The sequence below is a fragment of the Muscardinus avellanarius genome (genome assembly GCF_963383645.1).
Source record: "Muscardinus avellanarius genome assembly, chromosome: 16".
Taxonomy (NCBI): Eukaryota; Metazoa; Chordata; class Mammalia; order Rodentia; family Gliridae; genus Muscardinus; species Muscardinus avellanarius.
This window is the reverse complement of record NC_137802.1, coordinates 74,545,590-74,569,122: the sequence shown is the minus strand read 5'-3', so window position 1 is coordinate 74,569,122 and position 23,533 is coordinate 74,545,590. Positions and strand designations below refer to the sequence as shown.

Below are 23,533 nucleotides of genomic sequence, written 5' to 3'. Positions count from 1 at the left end.
ACCTTTCTCAGTTCCCAAGACAATGTACGTGAGGGGCTGCAGCCAGGATGGGGCAGGTGAGCGGCCGGCGCCACCTTGCTCCCCCTGCAAGTCCAGCCCCAGGCACCCACCATAGCACTGCCCTCCACCTGGCCAAAGCCTCCCACCCTCATCAGAACCTGCACAGTGAGACAGGCAGCTGGGAAGACACCTTGCCATCATCGTACTTGGTCACCAGCATGCAAACATGCCCCACGGGCACCTGCTTAGAGGGCCGTCGCCTCCCTGGCCTCACACGGGAGAAGGAGAAGCAAATCTCACCCACTGCAATCCAAGCAGGGCAGAGAGAGGGCCATGGAGGCTGCCCGAGCAACCTGGCCTCGGCCGCCAGGCCCCCCTCGCCTGTGGACTTGTGCTCGTTCATTTCTCCTCCTCGCACTAAAAGACAGCAGACGGACAAAGCAGAGCAGGAAGGGCTGGAGGTGAGCGCCAGCTGTGTTTAAACACAGCTATTACAAACACCAGAATGCACATATCTGAACTAAAGCAGATTTTAAACTCCCTGATTTATTTTATTAAGACTGTCTGCAGCTGGGCACGGTTGCGCACGTTTGTAATCACAGCATTCGGGAGCCAGAGACCAGAGGATTGAGTTCGCAGACAGCCTCAGCTACTTAGGTGAGGCCCTTTGCAACTCAGTGAGACCCTGTTTCAAAAAATAAAAAGACTGAGACAGAAGGATCGCACAGGTTTTCAAAGCCAGCCTCAGCTACTTAGTGAGGCTCTCAGCAACTTAGACCCTATTTCCAAAAAATATATAAAATAGGTCTGGGAGTATAATCCGGAGGTAGGAAGCCTCTGGGTTCCACCCCTAGTACCACCAAAATAATAATAATAATAATAATAATAATAATAATAATAATAATAAATATGAAAAGACTAAAATATAGGACTAGGGGTGTAGCTCGGGGGTAGAATGCCCCTGGGTTCCATCCCCAGTACCACCAAAAATAAAAAAAAGACTGTCTGCAAAAATTGTTCACTATGACAAGACCAAGCAAGAGAAAACCAGAGACCTGCCACAAGGGCCCAGGCTGCGCTGTGCGGGCAGCACTGCCCTCTGGTGGCAGGCGGGCTCCATGGCACTCAGTTGTGCCGGGGCCGCCCAGGTTAGACGCTAGCCTGGCCACAGGAAATGAAGCCATCACCTCCGTGGTCCAGGGAAGCACCATCTCCCTCTGTGCACGGTTCTGCGAGCTGTCCTCAGAGAATGCTTACCAGGGCCTGCAGCATCCCATCCGTGGCAATGACCCCCTCCATGGTCTGCAAGGAGGAGTGGGTCAAGGTGCGCAGGCTCCAGTCCAGGAAGCTGGCCATCTTCCTCTGCTTGACATCAGGACGTGTGATGAACCTGAGAGGAAACAGGGATACCAGCCCCAGATCAACAAGGCTCCACCGCAGAGAGCTCACCCACTTCCCACTGCCCAGTCCCGCTGTGCCCCACGTAAGCCAGTCACTCCAGGAAACCAAGGCGTGCCCAGTCCTGCCGGTGGCCTGGCCCCCCACCCCCGCCTCACCCACGGGACCATTGTCTGCACCCTTCCCAAACGCACCCCTGCTCCAAGGGCTCATGGCCCACCCTCGTGTCAGCCCACATACCCTCGCACTGCCAGCCCAGAATACAGTGTGAACACAGGGCCATCTCCAGCCCCCAAATGAGAGCCTGGCCCGCTGCCCCTGCGGCAGCTCCCAGGCCAGGGCCTGCAACTAGGGCTGGAGATGGCAGGAGGTGGAACAGCAAGCCACAAACGGGCAACAAGGACAGTGAGGAGGCCAGCTCCCAGAGAGGGCGTGAGCCCAACTCGGAGGACCGGCCATGGGAGCTCTGCTGCCCAGGAAGCAGGAGGGGCAGTGAGGGAGGGAGAGCTGAGGCAGGCCAGGCGCCCTGCCCTGCTGCGCTCCTGGGCTCAGGCAGGAGGCCATGACATGGGGAGGGCGGTGGTTCTCCTCCTGAGAAAGGAGGCCAAGGGGGCCAGGAGGCAGAGGGGCCTGATCTGCTTCCCCACAGGCAGCACCACTAGGCAGCCAGGTGAGGCCTGCAGAGGACCAGGTGGTTCAGGGTTCGGGGTAAGTCATGGCTGGAGCCACCAGACTGCAACATCCACTCTTCTTCCTGCCCCCACCACCTCCACCGGAGCCTGAACTCAGCCCTGGATCCGCTCTGCCCACCCCAACTCCCCAGTCCTACGTCCATCCGGACCATCCAGCTGGCCTTCATTAGAGCCAGTGGCACGCTGGCTTGGTGACTTAGCTCACAGGGGACCTCACGCGACCACACTACCTAGATGTTTGGACTAGCGTACACACATGCTGATACAGCACTAGCACCTTGCTGGGTCACATCCCTCAGAGCACAGGCAGGGCAGACCCTACCAGGCGGAGGCGGACAGCCGGCACCCTTAAGCATCCCATGAACAGCAAGGACCCCACCTCCTCTGGCCACGTCCTGGAGGATACCCCCTGGGGACTCGGCATCCCTATTTCCAAACATCTGGATACCATTCTTGCTGAACTTGGCTGGTCCTCACATTTATCCAGGTGGCAGGAGACCAAGGTCTGCTGATGCCATGCCTGCACAGCCTGGGTCCTCAGCAGCATCCCTGAGACCATCTGGCTGAGACAGGTGAGCGCAGACTTCCACCCACAGCCCAGCATGAGAAGATGCCCAGGGTCCACCAGGAAACTTTAGGACAGCATAATGTCTCTTGACAAGTTAGGAAGAAATATAGGTTCCCACAGTACTCGCTGAACCCTGTGGTTGATGCACACCTGGAGGACCCCTGGTCAGAAGAGTATGGGCCACACTTTAGGATGCCAGTTAAGAAGACAATCTCAGCCAGGCGTGGGAGGCTGAGACAGGAGGATCGCACAGATTCGAAGCCAGCCTCAGCTACTTAGTGAAGCTCTCCACAACTTAGTGAGACCTTATTTCCAAATAAAATATAAAATAGGTCTGGAAGTATAGCCCAGAGGTAGAAAGCCCCCTGGGTTCCACCCCTAGTACCCTCCCCCAAAAAATTTTAAGACAAACTCATATGTCTTCCCCAAGAAACTATGTTCCAGTGGATCAAGCAAGGGGCCCAGGGACTTCATTAAAACTTGCACTCCTAGCCGGGTGTGGTGGCACACACTTGTAATCCCAGTACTTGAGGGGGTGAGACTGGAGGATTACAGGTTCAAGGACAGCCTCAGCAACTAGTGAGACTCAACCTAGTGAGACCGTTTCCAAATAAAAAAGTAAAATAGGACTGGGGGAATACCTTGGAGGTAGAATATCCCTGGATTCAATCCCCAGTATCACACATACACTCAAAAAAAAACCCTGAACTCCAGCTGGGCGTGGTGGCGCATGCTTGTAATCCCAGTACTCAGCTCCGTAGTGAGGTCCTCCACAACTGAGACCATGTTTCAAAATAAAGAATAAAAAATTGGGCTGGGGGTATAGATTGGAGGTAGAATGCCCTTGGGTTCAATCCCCAGTTCTGAAATTTGAATAAAAACAAAAACCCTACACTCCCAGTGAGGATCTGAAACCCATCATGGCACAAATGTATCATGCTATTTCCATTTCCTTGGTACCATTTCTAGTGTCAACAGTTAAAGACAGCCAGGTGTGGTGGCACACACCTGCAATCCCAGTACTTGAGAGGCTGAGACAGGAGGATGCAAGTTCAAGGCCAGCCTCAGCTACTTAGTGAGGCACTCAGTAACAAGGTGAGGCCCTATCTGAAAATGAAATAGGGCTGGGTTAGGGTTAGCCCAGAGGTGGCATGCCCCTGGGTTCAATCCCGGGTACAACAACAAAAAAACAAACAGTTAAAGGCAGCACAAGCCGGGCGTGGTGGCGCACGCTTGTAATCCCCGCGCTTGGGAGGCGGAGACAGGAGGATCGCACAGGTTCGAAGCCAGCCGCGCTGGCGTAAGAGACCCTGTTTCAAAAATATAAAATAGGTCTGGGAGTGTAGCCCAGAGGAAGAAGGGCTTCCAGGAACCCCAGTACCACCAAAAAAAAAAAAAAAAGGCAGCACATGCTGCGACCCGTCCTCACCCCGACTCTGACCACAGCCCGAAAGGCTAAAGCAGCAGCACTCTGTGCGGACACCCCCCTTAGGAGCCAGGCTGCCTACCAGCCACGCAGGGCACAGTGCAGAGCCACCCCGCGCAGGGCAGACCAGCCACATACCCACCATGCCTGCAGCCTCCCACCCCACCTGTGTCTAACTGAGGTCCATTCCCCAACAAAATCACACAAGGCGAGTCTCCAAAGCAATAGAAAGGCTGCTTCGAAAGACTTGAGTATGTTATTTATCTTTCATTTAAAAATAGAATATAAGCCAGACATGGTAGCACATGCTTGTAATCCCAGCATTCAGGAGGCTAAGACAGGAGGACTGTGGTTTGTGGACAGCCTCAGCTACTTAGGCCCTTTGTAACTCACTGAGACCCTGTTTCAAAATAAAGAATAAAAAACAGGGCGGGGGGTATAGATCAAAGATAGAATGTCCCTGGGTTCCTGGGTTCCATCCCCAGCACTGACTGAAGAAAAAAAGAAAGAAAAAGAAAAGAAAAGAAAAGAAAATAGGGCTGAGGGTGTAGCTCAGAGGTAGAATGTCCCTGGGTTCCATTCCCAGTACCGCAAAAAAAAAAAAAAAAAAAAAGAAAGAAAATTAAATAAAATAGGGCTAAGGGTGTAACTCAGAGGTAGAATGCCTCTGGGATCAATAGATCAATAGATCAATAGAGGAGCCAGGTATGATGGCACACACCTATAATTTTAGTACTTGAGAGGTTAAGAAGATCACAGGTTCGAGGACAGCCTCAGCAAGTAATAAGACTCATCAACCTAGCAAGATCCTGTTTCAAAATAAAAATATAGAGCTGATGGTATATCTCAGAGATAGAGGGCTCTTGGGCTCAATACCCAGTACCATCAAAAGAAGAGGGGGGGCTGGAATGTAGCTCAGAAATACTAGTACCAAATAAATAAATTAAAAGGTACATTTTTTATTTTTTGCGGGTCTGAGGACATTCGACCTCTAAGCTACACCCCCTGCCCTGTTTTTTATTCTTTATTTTGAAACAGGGTCTCACTAAGTTACAGAGTGCCTAATTAGCTGAGGCTGTCCGCGAACCACGATCCTCCAGTCTCAGCCTCCCAAATGCTGGGATGACAAGCGTGCGCCACCACGGCAGGCCAAAGGTGCATTTTTCTAGTGCAGTTTTCCACAAAGTGAAGCGGGGCAGGTGGGAGACGACCCTGCAAGTGGAATGCCACCCTCCCCAGCCTACCAAAAGAAGGCAGAGGGAAGGCAGGCAGGACGCCCTCTTCAAGACATTCTCCCCCCAGAGAGCGCACTGCCCCCCAGCACCACCTGGTGCTGGAGTCCCGCAGTAGCACCCAGCTGGCTCTTCCTGAAAGGAAAGTCGGGGGTGAATACAGACAGCTTCAGAGTTTATCCTGCCAGCCTCACCATTGCTAGTCATAAGAATAACAAATAACTGATGCTTTTTTTATACAGTACTGGGAATTGAACCCAGGGACATGCTACCTCCAACCTACACCCCCAGACCTATTTTTTATTCTTTATTTTGAAACAGGAAAGCCCTCAAGTAGCTGAGGCTGGCCATGAACGGCGGTCCTCCCATCGGAGCCTCCCAAGTTCACCACATCTAGCTCACTTGCTATTTTTCACTTAAGAAAGTTAGGAAGCTTTTGTAAAGTCACACCAGGTGGTATATACAAAAAAGAACCTTTGCCTTGCTTAACCTTTGCAGTAATTACATCTCAAACCCTGAACACTCACTCCACGTGGTGGCACACACTTATAATCCCAGCATTCGGAAGGCAGACCAGACGGTAACAGTTCGCAGACAGCCTCAGCTACTTAGGCCCTTCGCAACTCAATGAGACCCTGTTTCAAAAATAAAAGACTGCCAGGCGTGGTGGTGCACTCTTGTAATCCCAGCCCTTGAGAGGCTGAGACAGGAGGATCGCTCAGGTTCGAAGCCAGCCTCAGCTACTTAGGCTCTCAACTACTTAGTGAGACCCTGTTTCCAAATAAAGTATAAAACAGGTCTGGGAGTATAGCCCGGAGGTAGAAAAGCCCCTGGAATCCATCCCCAGTACCACAAAATAAATAAATGACTAAAAACTAGGGCTGGGGGTGTACCTCGGAGGTAGAATGCCCCTGGGTTCCATCCCAGTACCAAAAAAAAAAAAAAAAAAAATCACTCCACTTATAGGAACTCCCTGGAAGAATCAATCAGAATGGCACAAAGTGGACCATCCAGAAACATGTTAATCCTGGTAAGACTGGGAAGGCGGCATCCGTGTGTGCAGCAGAAGTACATTCACATGGTAGGAAACTGCACTGCAGAAGACAGGGCTGTGGGCCAGCAGGGCCGCAGTAACTCAGCACCAGGCGCAAGCCAGGACACAAGTGCTACAGCCCAGGCATGCAACGTGTGGGCTCGTGAAAACATGATTAGAAAGAAACCTGTCATCTCTAGTCCTGCTCTGCCAGGAGTCCTCCCCCTGGTGAGGCGACAAAGAAAGGGATGCAGAGCCCTTCCTCCCACACTCAGGACCCTCACCTCTGCATGCAAGTGTTTCCCAAACACTTCACCCGGGCCCCCAGCCGCCCTGCAAAGCAGGCATCTCTTCGACAAACAGAGGAGGCCCCACAAAGCCACGGCTACACCCCTGAACCTGAGACACAAGTGAGGTGCCAGCCACCTCCCAGGCAAAACCACAAGGTGCTACAACACATTCAGCCTTACCAACACAGCAGAAGATGTCCCAAGTTTTCTAATTTACTTAACTACTGTGTGTGTGTGTGTGTGTGTGTGTGTGTGTGTGTGTGTGTTTTCTCCTGGGGCTTGAACCTAGGGGTATTATACCTCTGAGCTATGCCCCAGTCCTATTTCATTTTTTATTTGGAGACAGGGTCTCACTAAGTTGCTGAGGCTAACAGTGAACCTCAAACCTCCTGTCTCAGCCTCCCAAGTCATCCCGGGATAACAGGCATACACCACCCCGCCCAGCTGACCACCCACATGTTTAACATCCGGTCACAGGCAACACTGGCATTCTGGAACTTTAGGAAACAGCCCATTCAGCCTCTGCAGGCACCCATGGCATCTTCCAGGCACCCAGGCCTGCACACCCAGTTCACCTCAGTAATCACTGTCCCCATCTGCATTTCCAGGCACACAGGGCCCCTGGGGAGTCTGATGCCAAGCCACATACACCCTGCATGTTTAAGATCTCCCCGGACCACGATGTGAGCTACTGCTCAGGCCACCTGCAAAGGCGATCACTGCCACACCTGAAGGGCAGGCCACACGGGGAACCGCAGCAGTGCTACTCTAGGTCTGCACTCTTGTTCAAGGGCCTTTCGGGTGACCCCACAAGACCTACAATGGCATCAAAAGAATCCCACAAACCCAAAGCAGCACCAGGTGCCCCACCAGCCCTCCAGGTGATCACTGAGGTCTCTGTACCACACCTGAGCCATGCAGGCCCTCAGGACAATGGGATCCAGGCAGCACTAAGGGACAGCGCGCGCTGACAGACCCTCTCCCATAAGCAGCCATGTGGCAGTGAGCACAGCCCAGGGCCCACCGCACTTACTTGGAGATGAGGACGGCAGCTCCATCCCGAGCCTTGTCACTGACAACCAGGTAGGACTGCAAGGATTGACAGAGCTCAGTGTAAGACTCACTTGTCTCTATTTTCTAGGCTTCCTACAACAGCTACATAACATTTACACAATGCTGAGACTTAGATATAAAACGGATCCTCCTTTCTCTTGGCCCTGCCCCTAAAGCCTCTCCCACATCACTGTTATGCTGAACAGAGTGTTTGTGCTATCTACAAAGAAGTGAGATTGGCTAAAGCAATTCAGCCTGACCTCTACGTGAGCTGTCACAATTCCAAAATACCTCGAGGTGGGATTTTACCTCACTGGAAAGCAGTAACGGCCATAAGGAAAGAGAGAGACACCCAAGAGCTCACCTGATGCACCTACACAACCTCAGGACACAGCAGCAGCTGTGACTACTTTACCTCTGCTATCTGCAGGATTCGGTCCATGATGGGCATGCGCGACTCCCCGGGCTGGATGTTCCCATCGAGGCGAGAAAAGTCAAAAGGGATGAGGCAGGTCATGGAGAGCCACAGTAACAGCATGTAGCGGGTTTCCCAAGTCTAAGAAGTTAAATCTCAGTCAGAATGATGGCTGTACAAGACAGAGCACGGCAGGCCCTGCAGACCCCTCTGCCCAAGCCTGGGTGCAGACATCTGTCCACACCCTCACGCCGCGCCGGGATCCCCACCACAGAGACCCACTTCAAAGTCAGCTAATACTTTGAACAAAAGCATCCAACTGAACACAGGAAAGTCATGACATATCAGCAAGCTGGCCAGTTTTCACTAACACTTGCAAGGCACACGCCGGCCTTTTAGAAAAGGGGAAAATTACGAGATAAAAAAGCCGGGCATGGTGGCGCATGCCTGTGGTCCCAGTACTTGGGAGGCTGAGACAGGAGGATCACAGGTTCAAGGCCAACCTCAGCAACACAACAAGAGGCTCAAAAACCTAGCAAAACCCAGTTTGTTTGTTTATGGTACTGAGGACTGAACCCAGGGACATTCTACCTGCAAGCTATACCCCCAACCCTATTTTATTCTTTATTTTGAAACAGGGTCTCACGAGAGTACAGAGGGCTTCACCACCTGCTGAGACTGGCCACAAGACTGTGATCCTCCTGGTTCAGTCCCCAAGGACTGGGATTACAAGTGTGCACCACCACGCCCAGCTAAGTCCCTGTTTTAAAACAAAAAGTAAGGCAGATGTGGTGGTGCACACCTGCAATCCCAGTACTTGAAAGGCTGAGACGGGATCACAAGTTCAAAGCCAGCCTCAGCAACCTCATGAGTCTCTCAGCAACCTGGTGAGACCATGTTTCCAAATAAAAAAATAAAAATGGACTGAGGGTATAACTCAGAAGTAGAATGCCCGTGGGCTCAATCCCCTGGGCCCGTGGGCCAAAAAATAAAATAAAAACAGAAGGCACTGTGTTCGTTGCTGTGACCAACCAGAGTCCAAAGAACCGCCCTGTGCTGAGTCCTGGGTTTCTTCCCAGGGACTGTGCTGGGGACCTAGCACAGTCACACTTCAGGTTAACAGGTGTCTTTTTTCTCTATAAAGGACGTATTTTAAAGCAAATGAGTTAAAACGTATTAAACGAAAGGGAAGTGAATAGAAAGAAAAGAGGAGGAATGTACACAACAGCAGAAGAGAGCTGAAGGACACGGGCGGAGCCGCGGGCAGGCATGGGGAAGCCGCTCACCTCTGAGTCCTTGGGGTCCTGGTCCGTGAACATATCTAGCACAGGCTGCACGTCAGCGACTTCATGAGGAAATAAACGAAGAAATACTTTATAGCCTCGAACCTGCCAACAGGGAGACACTGAGTTAGGATGTACTTAGAAAACACAGACAGCAGCAAATTATCTTCTTCCTCTCATCAAAAATCACCACAAATGCCCCAATGATGGAAGAGGACGATGTCGTAGTACACAATACGGCCTAGCAAGACCACAGGAACAAGAAGAAAACAATCTTTGTTTTTTAGAAGAAAACAGTATTTCCATTCATTAAGTGTGTTCTGTCCCAATTTAGCCCACACATCTCCTATGTGGCTTATCAGAAATATAGGTATTAAAAAATATATACACAGCCGGGCATGGTGGCGCACGCTTGTAATCCCAGCATTCGGGAGGCTGAGACCGGAGGATCGTGGTTCGCGGACAGCCTCAGCTACTTAGTGAGGCCCTCTGCAACTCAGTGAGACCAGGTTTCAAAATAAAGGATAAAAAATAGGGCAGGAGGTGTAGCTCGGAGGTTAAATGCCCCTGGGTTCCATCCCCAGACCCACAAAAAAATATAGAGAGGGGGGGGGGGAGATAGATATGTTACAAACTAGAAAATGACACTTTAGTGGTGCATACCTGTAATCACAGTACTTGGAAGGCTAAAACAGGAGGATCAAAGTTTCAAGGCCAGCCTCAGCAACTTAGCAAGGCCCTCTGCAACTTAGTGAGACCATGTTTCAAAATAAAAAAAAAAATAGGGCTGGGGGTGTAGTGTAGCTCAGAGGTAAAATGTCCCTGAGTTCAATCCCCAGTACCAAAAAAATAATAAACTAATAGAAAATAAAACATAACTGGGGATGTAACTCAGAGGTAAAATGCTCCTGGGTTCAAGTCCCAATACCAAAAAATAAATAAATAAAATATTGCTTCTACTTTTTTCATATAATTGTCCTTTAACATTCATAAGGAATGAGTCCCCACAAACCCCAAAGATTACCAAGTGACAATTGTGTGAAATGTTCTCTGAAGTCAAGGGCCTCTCCCTGCACAGCAGAAACCATGAGCCCCTGCAGAGATGGCTCAGTCTCCCCCACCAGAAGGGCAGACCCCACCCCAGGCCTGCTTCCTCCAACTCGGCAGCGGATTCCCAGGAAATTCACCCACATGTCATGGTGTAAGACATCCACTTGGGCCAACTTACTCTGCCGTTTCCTTGTAAAGAACATTTGTTTCAGCCAAAAGACCCCCCAGATCACTAAGGTCTGAACCCCTAACACATTTAGAGAAAGAATGAAACCTGGAACTATGTCTGAGAACCAGACTTCCTGAGAAATTATGTCTAGGAGGAAACTTCTGGGCCAAGTATGTTATGTGTCTGTTAACTCTCCAGGGTGCTACCTTGGTGATGACGTAAAGAAACTTAAAAGCCAGGTGTATGAGGGAGGCGGGAGACGTCTTGTCTCGCACTATGTCCAACAAGGAATTCATCATCCATTCTAGGGAAAAACAGACATCAAACATTAGCTACAAAACTAAACAACAACATAACATTAGACAAAATATAAAGTAAAAGTGCTTAGCCAGACAGGCGTGATGGCACACGCTTGTAATCCCCACGTTTGGGAGGCGTAAACAGGAGGACCGTGCAGGTTCAAAGCCAGCCTCGCTGGCTTAAGAGACCCTGTTTCCAAATAAAAAATATAAAATAGGTCTGAGAGTGTAGCCCAGAGGTAGAAGGGTTCCATCCCCAGTACCACCAAAAAAAAAAAAGAAAGAAAGAAAGGAAGGAAGGAAGAAAGGAAGAAGAAAAAGTAAAAAGTGCTTACTCAGAACATGAGAATGGCTCAGTATTAGAATGCCTGTGTAACCAAGTGTCAACAGAACAAAGGGAGCACAGGCCCACCTCAGCCCTATCTGAGAGCCATTAACACAGTGTTCATCCTGCTTTTTTTTCCCAGTACCGAGGATTAAACCCAGGACTTTGCACATGATAGACAAATGCTCTACCACTAAGCTATTTCCCCAGCTCTTTTTTTATTGAGGCAGAGCCCCCCAACGTTGCCGAGGCCAGACTCACATTTGACATCCTCCTGCCTCAGCGTCCTGAGTAGATGAGATTACAGGAGTGTGCCACCATGCCTGTCTCATTCACACACACACACGCACGCACACACACAGGACTGAGCCCCCAGGGGTGTCCTACCTTGAAGCTATACTCCCAACTCTTTATTTTTTATTTTGAAACAGGGTCTTGCTAAATTATCACATTCTAGACTCAAACCTGCAATCCTTCTGTCTCAGCCTCCCAAATACTGAGATTATAGACATTTACCACAGCACCTAGCTTTTTTCCTACTTTTTTTATTTATTTATTTATTTATTTATTTTTTTTGGTGGTACTGGGGGTGGAACCCAGAGGCTTTCTACCTCCGGGCTATACTCCCAGACCTTTTTTTATTTTGGAAACAAGGTCTAAGTTGCTGAGAGCCTCATTAAGTAGCTGAGGCTGGCTTCGAACCTGTGTGATCCTCCTGTCTCAGCCTCCCAAGCGGGGATTACAAGCATGCGCCACCATGCCCGGCTTTTTTCCTACATTTTAAAAGTGGGAATGAGCCAGGCATGGTGGCATAACCCTATAATCCCAATATTTGGGAGGCTGAGACAGGAGGATTACAGGGGGTTTTTGTTTGTTTTTGTTTTTGTTTTCTGCAGGTCTGGGGATGGAACCCAGGGGCATTTCACCTCCGAGCTACACCCCCAGCCCTATTTTTTATTATTTATTTTAAAACAGGGTCTCACTGAGTTGCAAAGAGCCTCACTAAGTAGCTGAGGCTGTCTGTAAACTGTGAGGAGGATCACGGGTTTAAGGCCAGCTTCAGCAACTTAGCAATATCCTCAACAACTTAAGGAGACCCTGTTTCAAAATTTAAAATAAAAAAGAAGCCAGGCATGGTGGCACACACCTGTAACCTTAGTGTCTAGGAGGCTGAGGAGGAGAATCCCAAGTTCACGGACAGCCTCAGCAATACAATGAGACCCTCAGCAACTTGGTGTGAGGTCTTGTTTCAAAACAAAAAATAAAAAGGACTGAGAGTATAGCTCAGAAATAGAATGCCTCTGGGTTCAAAAATATAAAATAAAATAGGGCTGGAGGTATATCTCAGAGGTAGAATGCCCTTGGGATCAATCCCCAGTACAAAACAAACACTAAATAAGATACAGGAAAGATATCTCAGTATCTGATACCATACCTTACAGAAGATACCTGTCAGTTTCTATGATTTAACAATAATCTGGTTCAAAACAATGCAATATGACAGAAAATTACAGATATGCCAGGTACGGTGATGCACACCTGTAATCCCTGTACTTGGGAAACTGAGACAGGAAGATCATAGGTTCAAGGACAGTCTCAGCAGGTTTTTTTTTCTTTTTTTTTTTTTTTTTTTTTTTGGTGGTACTGGGGTTCCTGGAAGCCCTTCAACCTCCGGGCTACACTCCCAGATCTATTTTATATTTTTGAAACAGGGTCTCTTATGCCAGCACGACTGGCTTCGAACCTGCGCAATCCTCCTGTCTCCGTCTCCCAAGCGCGGGGATTACAAGCATGCGCCACCACACCCGACTCTCAGCAGGTATTGAGACTTGCATCAACCTATTAGGAACCCTGTTTCCAAATAAGAAAAAAAATCTGGCTGGGGGTGTACCTTAAAGGTAGAATGTCTCTGAGATCAATCCCCAGTACCACAAAAAAAAAAAAAAAAGAAAGAAAATGAGAAACGTTCTCTACAACTTAGTGAGATCCTGTTTCAAAATAAAAATAAAAGCCGGGCGTAGTAGTGCATACTTGTAATCCCAGTGCTTGGGAGGCTGAGACAAGAGGATCGCACAAGTTCAAAGCCAGACTCAGCTACTCAGGGAGGCTCTCAGCAACTTAGTGAGACCCTGTTTCCAAATAAAATATAAAATAGGTCTGGGAGTATAACCCGGAGGTAGAAAAGCCCCTGGGTTCCACACTGAGTACCACAAAAAATAAAAATAAAAATAAAAGCCAGGCGTGGTGGCACAGGCTTATAATCCCAGCATTCAGGAGGCTGAGACTAATCGATCGTGGTTCGAGGACAGCCTCAGCTACTCAGTGAGGCCCTTTGCAACTTAGTGAGACCCTGTTTCAAGATAAAAAATAAAAAATAGGGCAGGGGATATAGCTTGGAGGTAGAATGCCCCTGGGCTTCATCCCGAGACCCGCAAAATAAATAATAAATAAATAAATAAATAAATAAATAAATAAATATAAAAAGACCATAGGGCAGGGGATCCAGCTCGGAGGTAGAATGCCCCTGGGTTCAATTGAGTAACATTATAAAGAGAACACTTCACACAGGTGAAAAGACCAGTTCATCATGAAGACTAAACAGTCCTGTATGTGCACAAACTACAGAGCTTCAAAATAAAGCAAAACCTAGAGAACCCAAAGGAGAAGTCAATGAAAGTGCTGGGGCTCCGAGACAGGTCAAGTGAGCACAGAACATAGACATGAGGACACTGCTGCCACCTTCCTCCAGCGACGGCCACAGAATCCAGTGGCAGAACAGGGCTCTTCTCAAGCAAACTGAACATTCTAACAGACAGACCATGTGCCACGCTGTACATATTAATAAATGAAAAAGAGCTGCAAGGGCTAGGAAGATGGCTCAGCAGTAGAGCACCTGACCAGCATGCACAGGGCCCTGGCCTTGAGTTCAATGCCCAGCACCACAAAAAACAACTGCAATTTGCACCTAGGCTGCCAAATCAGAAAGGCTGGCCACACTAGGTGCTGGGGCAGCAGGAGAGGCTGGTGGCGGCAATGCAGAACAGCACCACGTTTACAGGAACACCGTGACTGCACAACCTGGCAGTCCCACTTACAGTCACCCAAAAAACAATGTATCTCCCCGAAGGCGGCTGCGAGGCAACAATGTCCATCCACAGTGAGGATAAGCACACTGTGGTTTATCAACACTAGAGGAAAGGGAATCCGCTGACACACCATGGAAGCTCCTTGGAAGTGCATGCCACAAGGTGCCAAAGGAGAGCCCATGCTGGAAGGGACGACCAACCTGGAGTCACACGCACACCAGCAGCTGCCCAGGGCCACTGACCGCAGAGGACACAGTAACTACTTACACCAAGTAGTTGGCACAACAGAAACACTGCATGCCTTGATTGTGGGTGCCAGAGAGTATACCTCATACATCAAACTGCATCCTCAAATGGGTGGATTTTGTGCAGATCAATTATATCTCAATAAAGCTAACTTCAAAACTTTTTAAAAAGAACAAAATGCATAGCCGAAGGTAAAAAAGATCAAGTTAGTGTTTTGTTTTTTCAGTACTGGAAATTAAGCCCAGGGGCATTCTACCTCCAAGCTTATCCCCAACCCTATTTTTTATTCTTTATTTTGAAACAGGGTCTCACTAAATTGCTGAGGCTGATCTTGAACCTGCAATCTTTGTGTCTCAGCCTCCCAAGTACTGGGATTACAGATATGTGTCAAGTTAAAATCATTTACAAACTAGCTAATTATTTAGCTACTTAGAAAACTCAAAAGAAATGCAGAAACCTCCAAAGTGTTTCCTTTCAAAGTGAACCTTGAAAACATGATGTTCATAAAACAGCCACAACAGGTCACATAGCAAATGATTCCATAATATGAAATCTGAGACAGAAACAGAACAGTGGTGGCAGAGCCAGGCGGAATCAACGCTGGGCCTGCTAGCAGATGGCACAGTCCCAGTGCGCCAAAACAGGACCTGAGGCTTGGAGGGTCAGTGACCACCCAAGCTAGAAACTTGCTACATCACAATGAAGATGTTATAGCCACATAGACTCTGTGACAATGTTGCCATTTATAAAATGACCCCAGTCTGTAATCCCAGCATTTGGGAGGCTGAGTCAGGAGGATGTGGTTCGCAGACAGCCTCAGCTACTTAGTGAGGCTCTTTGCAACTCAGTGAGACCCTGTTTCAAAATAAAAAGAATAAGAAATAGGGCAGGGGGTGTAGGTAGCTTGGAGGTTGAATGCCCTTGGAGGTTGAATGCCCCTGGCTTCCACCCCCAGACCCGCAAAAATAAAAATAAAATATAAAGTATACAAAATGTATCTTTGCAGGACACCAGCTATTACTAGTTAAAAACTTAACTAAAACAGTTTTACAAAATCAATAAAAAATTAAGAAGTGGGGCATGGTGGCACACACTTGTAATCCCCACACTTGGGATGCTGAGACAGGAGAATCACACAGGTTCGAAGCCAGTCTCAGCTACTTAGTGAGGCTCTCAGCTACTTAGTGAGACCCTATTTCCAAATAAAATATTAAAACAGGTCTGGAGCCAGGCGTGGTAGCGCACGCTTGTAATCCCAGCAGTTGGGAGGCTGAAACAGGAGGATGGTGGTTCGCGGACAGCCTCAGCTACTTAGGCCCTTCGCAACTCAGTGAGACCCTGTTTCAAAATAAAGAATAAGCCAGGCGTGGTGGCGCACGCTTGTAATCCCCGCGCTTGGGAGGCTGAGACAGGAGGATTGCACAGGTTCGAAGCCAGCCTCAGCTACTTAGTGAGGCTCTCAGCAACTCAGTGAGACCCTGTTTCCAGATAAAATATAAAATAGGTCTGGGAATATAGCCCGGAGGTAGAAAGCCTCTGGGTTCCACCCCTAGTACCACCAAAAAAAATAAAGAAAGAATAAAAAATTGGGCAGGGAGTGTAGATCGGAGGTCAAATACCTCTGGGTTCCATCCCCAGACCCGCAAAAAAATAAAAAATAAAATAAAATAAAATAAAAATAAAACAGGTCTGAGAATATAGCCCGGAGGTAGAAAGCCTCTGCATTCCACCCCCAGTACTAAAAAAAAAAAAAAAAAAATTTTTTTTTTTTTTTTGCGGGTCTGGGAATGGAACCCAGGGGCATTCAACCTCCAAGCTACACCCCCTGTCCTATTTTTTATTCTTTATTTTGAAACAGGGTCTCACTGAGTTTCAAAGAGCCTCACTAAGTAGCTGAGGCTGTCCGCGAACCATGATCCTCCTCCAGTCTCAGCCTCCCAAATGCTGGTATTACAAGTATGTGCCACCACGCCTGGCTCAAGAGACCCTGTTTTTAAATTAAAAAAAAAAAAAATGGGTGTGGTGGTACACACCTGTAATCCCAGTAGTTGGAAGGCTGAGAGGATGATTGCAGGTTCAAGACCAGCCTCAGCAACTTAGTGAGGCCCTCAGCAATCTAGTAAGACCCTGTTTCCAAATAAATAAAGTCAGAGCTGGGCATGGTGGTGTACCCTTGTAACCCCTGTACTTATACTGAGGCATGAAGATCCAGGTTCTTTTGTTTTTTTTGGTGGTACTGGGGATGGAACCCTTCTACCGCCAGGCTACACTCCCAGACCTATTTTATATTTTATTTGGAAACAGGGTATCTTAAGCCAGCAAGGCTGGCTTCGAAGCTGCATGATCCTCCTGTCTCCGCCTCCCAAGCGCAGGGATTACAAACGTGCGCCACCACGCGCGGCAAGATCCAGGTTCTTGAACAGCCTCAGGTACTTAGTGAGGCCCTCCATAACTTAGTGAGATCCTGTTTCAAAATAAAGAAAAAAAAAATTGGGCTAGGGGCTTGCACCTTGGAGGTAGAAAGCCCCTGAGTTCAATTCCTAGTACTAAAAATAAATAAAATTTTAAAAATAAAAAGAGCCAGGCATGGTGGCACATACCTATAACCCCAGTATTTGGGAAGCTAACAAGACCCTATTTCAAAAATAAATAAATAAATAGGTCTGGCAGCTAAAAGATAGCCAGTTTCAAAGCTGACATTTTTCCTCCTTTGTCCTCTCCCTTTTCTTACCAACAAATAGCATATTCTTACCCATTTACTGATCCAAGAGTACCTGGTATCTGTGGATCTGAATAAGAACTGACTAAAAAAAGACTTAAAGCGAGCCGGGCGTGGTGGCACACGCTTGTAATCCCAGCATTCGGGAGGCTGAGACCTGGAGGATCGCGTATCGCGGACAGCCTCAGCTACTTAGTGAGGCCCTCTGCAACTCAGTGAGACCCGGTTTCAAAATAAAGAATAAAAAATAGGGCAGGGGGTGCAGCCCGGAGGTCAAATGCCCCTGGGTTCCATCCCCAGACCCACCAAAAAAAAAAAAAAAAGACTTAAAGCCGGGCGTGGTGACACACGCTTGTAATCCCAGCTTTCAGAAGGCTGAGACTGGAGGATCGCAATTCACGGACAGCCTCAGCTACTTAGTGAGGCCCTCTGCAACTCAGTGAGACTCGGTTTCAAAATAAAGAATAAAGCCGGGCGCATGCTTGTAATCCCCGTGCTTGGGAAGTAGAGACAGGAGGATCACGCAGGTTCGAACCCAGCCGTGCTGGCTTAAGAGACCCTGTTTCCAAATAAAAATATAAAAAATAGGTCTGGGAGTGTAGCGCGGAGGTAGAAGGGCTTCCAGGAACCCCAGTACCACAAATAAATAAATAAATAAAATAAAAATAAAATAAAATAAAGAAAAAAAAATAGGTCAGGGGGTGTAGCTCGGAGGTCGAATGCCCCTGGGTTCCATCCCCAGACCCGCAAAAAAAAAAAAAAAAAAAAAAAAAAAAAGACTTAAATATGAATTACACCAGAATGACCCCGAAAAGATCTTTTTTTTTTTTTTTCTTTTTCTTTTTTGATGGTGTTTGGGGGTGGAATGGGGAAAAGGGATTCTACTTCCAAGCTATACCCCAGCCCTATTTTATTTTTATTTTGAAACAGGATCTCACTAGGTTGATGAGAGTCTACTTGCTGAAGCTGTCCTCAAACCTGTGATCCTCCTGTCTCAGCCTCCCAAGTACTGGAATTACAGGCCTGGACCACCATGCCCCACTGAGTCAACTTTTTTTAAGAGATTTGATTTCTTTGTTGGGGGAAAATTTAAGGCTTGATCCTGAATGCTTAAGTTCATTACAGGTGTCTCCAATTTGCTAGCAAATCAATAAATTCTTTTTCCTTCTTCCCAATTATTTGATTCAGCAAATAGGGGTAGGTACCAAGATTCAGTACCACCAAGAAAAAAAAAGAATAAAGAAAAAAAGAAACCCCAAGCCTGAGAGTCTGTCTGTAAAATGGAGACAGAAGACACCCTCCTTAGCTGCTGTGATGGTTTGCAGCACTTGACCTTAGGACCTTACATGATGACTTCCAGAATAACAACTTGTGAGCGAGGCATGGTGGTACACCAGGAGGCTGACAGGAGGGTCACAGGTTCCAGGCCAGCCTCAGCAACTTAGCAAGACTCTCAACAACTTAGTGAGACCCTGTTTCAAAATAAAATAACGCCGATGGTGTAGAACAGAGGCAGAACGTCCCTAGGTCCAATCCCCAAATACAAAAAAGGGACATGTGCCCAGACGTAACAGACTAAAAACACACATGAGGAGAAAAGATTCATTTGTGAATGCTCTCAAGGAGAAAGTAACTCAGACATCTAGACCTCAGACCACCATCATGGATCCACTAAAACCAACCAGCCAGATCTGTCAGCAAATAAGACATGGCCTGTGGACACATCCTCCCGGTATTTTCTGCCTGAAGCACACACAGCACCAGGAACAAGGCCTTCATGGCCACCTGTAATTGAACCAACAAAATCATTAGCTTTGATGCTTACCAAGGTGTGGGTCCAACAGATGAGGCTGCTCCTGGTATCTGTCCATTATTACTAAAGAGAGAATAACATTCAAGTTAACCATCCACATTGTCCAACATGTATATGGGTGAGCCTTGGGAACTGTCTGCTTCCCACAGTAACTTCCACAGGGACACCCGGGGGTGGGAGTCACCATCAACCTCCTGCTCCTCCCTGCTCAGCATGCCTTCCTCTGGGGCCCTCTTCCCGGGCCTTCATATGCCTTCCTTTGCTCACTCTCGGGGCCCTGGGCCCCCACCTTCCTCCTCCTCCTCCTCCTCCTTCTTTTTGGTACTGGGTGGGGATTGAATCCAGGGGCATTCTGCCTCCAAGCTACACGCCCAGCCCTATTTTATTTCTATTTTGAAACACAATCTTATAGGTTGCTGAGTCTTCCCTACTTAACTGAGGCCGCACTTGAACCTACAATCCTGTCTCGGCCTCCCAAGTAGTGGGATTAGAGGTGTGTGCCACCAAGCCCGGCACCCACCTCCCTCCTAGGCCCCTTCCACTCTCGCCAGCCACGCATGGCAACCACTGCGCCCTCCCACCCGTGCCAACTTCTCAAACCCAGGCCCCACGACTTTCTGTAGCCGCGGGGCACTGCTTTCTACTCCTAGCAGCACCTGAAACTGCTTCTACTCAATCCAACGACCTGCCACACACTCCCCCTCCATCTGACCACAACGACCACTTCCTAGGAATGGGAAATGGACTCCCACCGGTTCCCAGATACTCACCTCACCCTCAAAACAGTTCTGTACACCAAATATCATCGTTGACCCAAGTTTATAGCGTAAGAAACTGCAACTCAGCACAACCAAGTAACTAGCCCAAAGAGCAAGTAGGGTGCAAACCCCGGCCTGGTCACCAAAGCCCACACTCCTTGCACGAGGCTCTCCGCCCACCTCTCTCCTACCCTGTCGGCCGTCATTCCAAACCAGGAAAACAAGATTAGACCTTTCGCTAAAAGGGCCCACGCGAGGTTTTTAAGCACAAAGCCCATGGAAGGGCTGGTCTGGGAAGCAGCCTGAGAAGACTGAGCGTCTCAACGAGGCCCGCGCCCGCGGCCCGTCCACACCGCGCGCACCGTGGAACCGCTCCTTCGCCACCTCCCGGGCGGCGAGCTGGTCGTGCACGGCCGGCAGGCGGCCCAGCAGCGCGCGGACCTCCGCGCCCTCGCCGAACGCCTCCAGGGCGGCGCCGCAGGCCGGGGAGCGGTCCTCCGCCTCGCCCTCAGGGGCGCCCGCGGCGGACGCGTCGCTCGGAGCCATCCCGCGCGGAGAAGAGCAGCGGAGCGCGGAGAAGCGCCGACTGCAGCGGCCGCCCCGCCCCGCTACGGCGCCCGCCGGCAGCCAAACTGCGGCCGCGGAGGCTGCGAACGCAGGCGCATGCGCAGGAGCCGGCGGGGCGGGCAGGCCGGCGGGGCCGGGAGGGCGGGGCCGGGACTCGGGTGGGCTGGGGACCCGGAGAGGCGCATGCGCGGGAGTGGGGCCGGGGCGGGGCCGGGGCAGAGCGGGCGGGGCCGAGGCGCTCGGGTGGGTTGAGACCCGGGGCAGGCGCATGCGCATACGCAGGAGCTGGGTGGGGCCGGGGCGGGGCGGGAGGGGCCGGGGCTCTCGGGTGGGTTGGGGACCCGGCGCAGGCGCGTGAGCAGGAGCTGGGCGGGGCAGGGGCAGGGGCGGGGCCCGGCGCAGGCGCATGCGCAGGAGCTGGGCGGGCCCGGAGCCTGCCCCGGGCTCTGGGGTGGGTCTCGCCTGAGTGCTGGGCGGGGTCTGTAAGCGAGGCAGGTCTGAGCTGGGGACCCGGTTTGGTCTAGGCAGGGGACGGGACCGCTGCCGGCTCTGATAGCAGAGCGGCGCCTGGCGAACGGGGTTGGCGTGGCGGGCGGCAGGCGGGCATTAGCGGGGGTCCGAGGCTATAGGGAGATTGTGGGTGGGATCTGGACCTGGGACGGGGTGGCGGATGGAAGCTTGCGCTGAGCGGGGTCAGTGGGGATCTGGGCGGGGTCTGGGTGGTGGGCGGGGCTTGAGTGTGAGCAGGGCTGGGATGAGCAGGGTTCTGGGCGCGGTGAGTGTGGGCGTCTGGACAGGTCCGTGTGGGCGTGGCTGGAGGGCGGGGGCGGAGCCTGCGTCTGGGCGGGGCGTCAGGAGGCCTGCGCGTGGGCGGGGCCTGAGTCTGAGCGGGAGGTCTGGTTGTGGGCGGGGATCTGGGCGGGTCTTAATGTGGGGGATGCGGGCGGGTGGGGGGGGTCTGAGTGTGGGCGGGGCCTTGTGTGGGCGGGGCCTGGGTACAGGCCTCTGGGCTGGGGAGCGGGTGGGGCGGCGGGCGGGGCTCTGAGTGAGTGCGGGGCGGGCACTGGCCGCCGACCTGGGTGTCAGGGGGTCGTGGTCGGCGCTGGGCCGGGCCGCAGAGCTTTGGGCCTGGGCGCCGCTGGCCCTTGCCCCACCCCGCGGCCGCCCCCCCCAGCCGCCGGGCCGGCGCCCCCTCCCGCCCGCTCGGCCCCAGGCCCCCGCGGCGACCGAGCCGGGACGCGGAGAGGAGCAGGCGTGCGGGTGGAGCCGCCCGGCTTTATTGCCCGCGGCGCGGGCGCTACCGCAGCAGCTCCCTCAGGGTGCCCAGGCTCGCGCGCCGGTACTCCGGGCCGAAGTGGTTCCAGTGGTTCAGGTAGTTGAAGAGCTGGTACAGCAGCAGCCGCCGGTCGAAGCCCGGGGCCTTGGGGAGCTTGCGGTGGTAGGCCGCGAAGAAGGACCGGGGGAACCCGCCGAACGTCACGGCGATGGCCAGCTCGAACTCGGAGTGGCCGTAGAAGGACGCCGGGTCGTAGATAACGGGCCCCTCGTCGTCCTCGGCCACGTTCCCCGCCCACAGGTCGCCGTGGAGCAGGGCGGGGACGATCTCCACTCCGCGGAACAGATCCGGGATCTTCACCTGGGGACGCCATTAGTGCGCAGTGATCGGGGGCCGGAGAGGGGGCCGGAGCCGCCGCCTCCGGGTCTTGGAAAGCAGGCGAGGACGGCCTCGCGTTGGTGAGCCCGCGCTGGCTGCCAGGCCCGGAGGTGAGGGCCATCCCGCCCGGGATGCAACTCTGCCTACCCGCTGCTTCTACGGACAGACATCCAGAAGCTTTGCCGAAGGGATGATTGCCACACACCTGGGGACCTCGGTACCTTCCCGCCTTGTAGACTATGAGCCAGTTGTGTGCCTAACCTAGCAAATTCTCACCAATATTTTTTTTTCTTTTTTGTGGTACTAGGGATTGAACCAGGGCCATTCTGGTATGAGCTACACCCCTGGCCCTGTTTTGTTTTTTTACTTGGTCTCACTGGGTAATGGAGGTCATCCCTAGATTGCCGAGGCTGACTGTGAACCTGTGATCCTCCTGACACAGCCTCCTAAGTACTGGGATTACAGGCGTGCAGCACCACGCCAGCTAGTTTCTAACGTCTTGAGAGTTGAATTTTGAAACGGGTCACACCACAACCCCTCCTTCACTGCCCCTGAGGCGTTGTGCTATAGAGGAGGGGACCAAGCACAAAAGTGGGCTGGTAATCACAAGCCACCACTTACGAGCCCAGCCAGGCACCTGTTCCACATGAGGAAAGTCTCGGTTATACGCCAGCTGTCCCTGAGGGAGAGGGCCACGACAGGAGTAGGCAACTCTGCTCCCAGGCCCAGGGGACCCCACATAAATGAGTGGGCTCACAGGGCGGCAGCCCCTTTCCCATAGAAGTGACCACTGTACCCACCTGTAGCCTTGACCAGAGTTCTCGAACCTCCCGGTCTGCATAGTCCTTCTCAATGAGGTCCAGCTGTGCCTGGAGCCGGTACCGAGTGAAAAAGGTCGGCCAGTCATCCTGCCACTCATTCACCTGGACAAGAAGAGGAAAGGCCAACACTGTGAGTCCAGGATGTTGAGGTGCCAGGGGCTGAACTCAGGGCTTTACAGAGGGAGCAGAAGCAAGGAACAGATGGGAGGGAGGAGGTGGCAAGCTGAAACCCAAGCACACTGAATGCAAATGGCGAGCCCGGAGGGGTAGCACGCCCCTGTAATCCCAGCCTCTCAGGAGGCTGAGGCAGAAGGATTGAAAATTTGAGGCCAGCCCCGGCAATTTAGAAAGACCCTGTCCCTGGAGGATTGCAGGTTCCAGTCAGCCTCAGCTACTTAGGCCCTCTACAATTTAGTTTCAAACAAAACAAAAAAAAAAAAAAAGGCCAAGTGTGGTGGCGCACGCTTGCAATCCCAGCATTTCAGGAGGCTGAGACCAGAGGATTGGGGTTCGGGGACAGCCTCAGCTACTTAGTGAGGCCCTCTGCAACTTAGCGAGAGCCTATTTCAAAATAAAGAATAAAAAATAGGGCAGGGGGTGTAGCTTGGAGGTCGAATGCCCCTGGGCTCCATCCCC

General features: G+C 51.1%; 2 protein-coding genes across 2 annotated transcripts in view; both read right to left on the bottom strand.

Annotated features, from left to right (window-relative positions):
• TBCD (tubulin folding cofactor D) overlaps positions 1-20,401 on the bottom strand; it is a gene marked incomplete at both ends in the record, with an annotated part of 136,773 nt that extends 116,372 nt beyond the window's left edge. The window contains 7 exons of the mRNA XM_080714184.1: positions 1,258-1,390; positions 7,673-7,728; positions 8,108-8,248; positions 9,394-9,495; positions 10,816-10,913; positions 19,110-19,160; positions 20,218-20,401. Of these exons, the coding sequence (XP_080570310.1) occupies positions 1,258-1,390; positions 7,673-7,728; positions 8,108-8,248; positions 9,394-9,495; positions 10,816-10,913; positions 19,110-19,160; positions 20,218-20,401 (765 nt within the window). The remainder of the gene's footprint in view (positions 1-1,257; positions 1,391-7,672; positions 7,729-8,107; positions 8,249-9,393; positions 9,496-10,815; positions 10,914-19,109; positions 19,161-20,217) is intronic.
• Positions 20,402-21,719: 1,318 nt separating this feature from the next.
• The window catches only part of FN3K (fructosamine 3 kinase), a gene marked incomplete at both ends in the record, with an annotated part of 16,390 nt that continues 14,576 nt past the window's right edge, over positions 21,720-23,533 (bottom strand). The window contains 2 exons of the mRNA XM_080713440.1: positions 21,720-22,058; positions 22,877-22,999. Of these exons, the coding sequence (XP_080569566.1) occupies positions 21,720-22,058; positions 22,877-22,999 (462 nt within the window). The remainder of the gene's footprint in view (positions 22,059-22,876; positions 23,000-23,533) is intronic.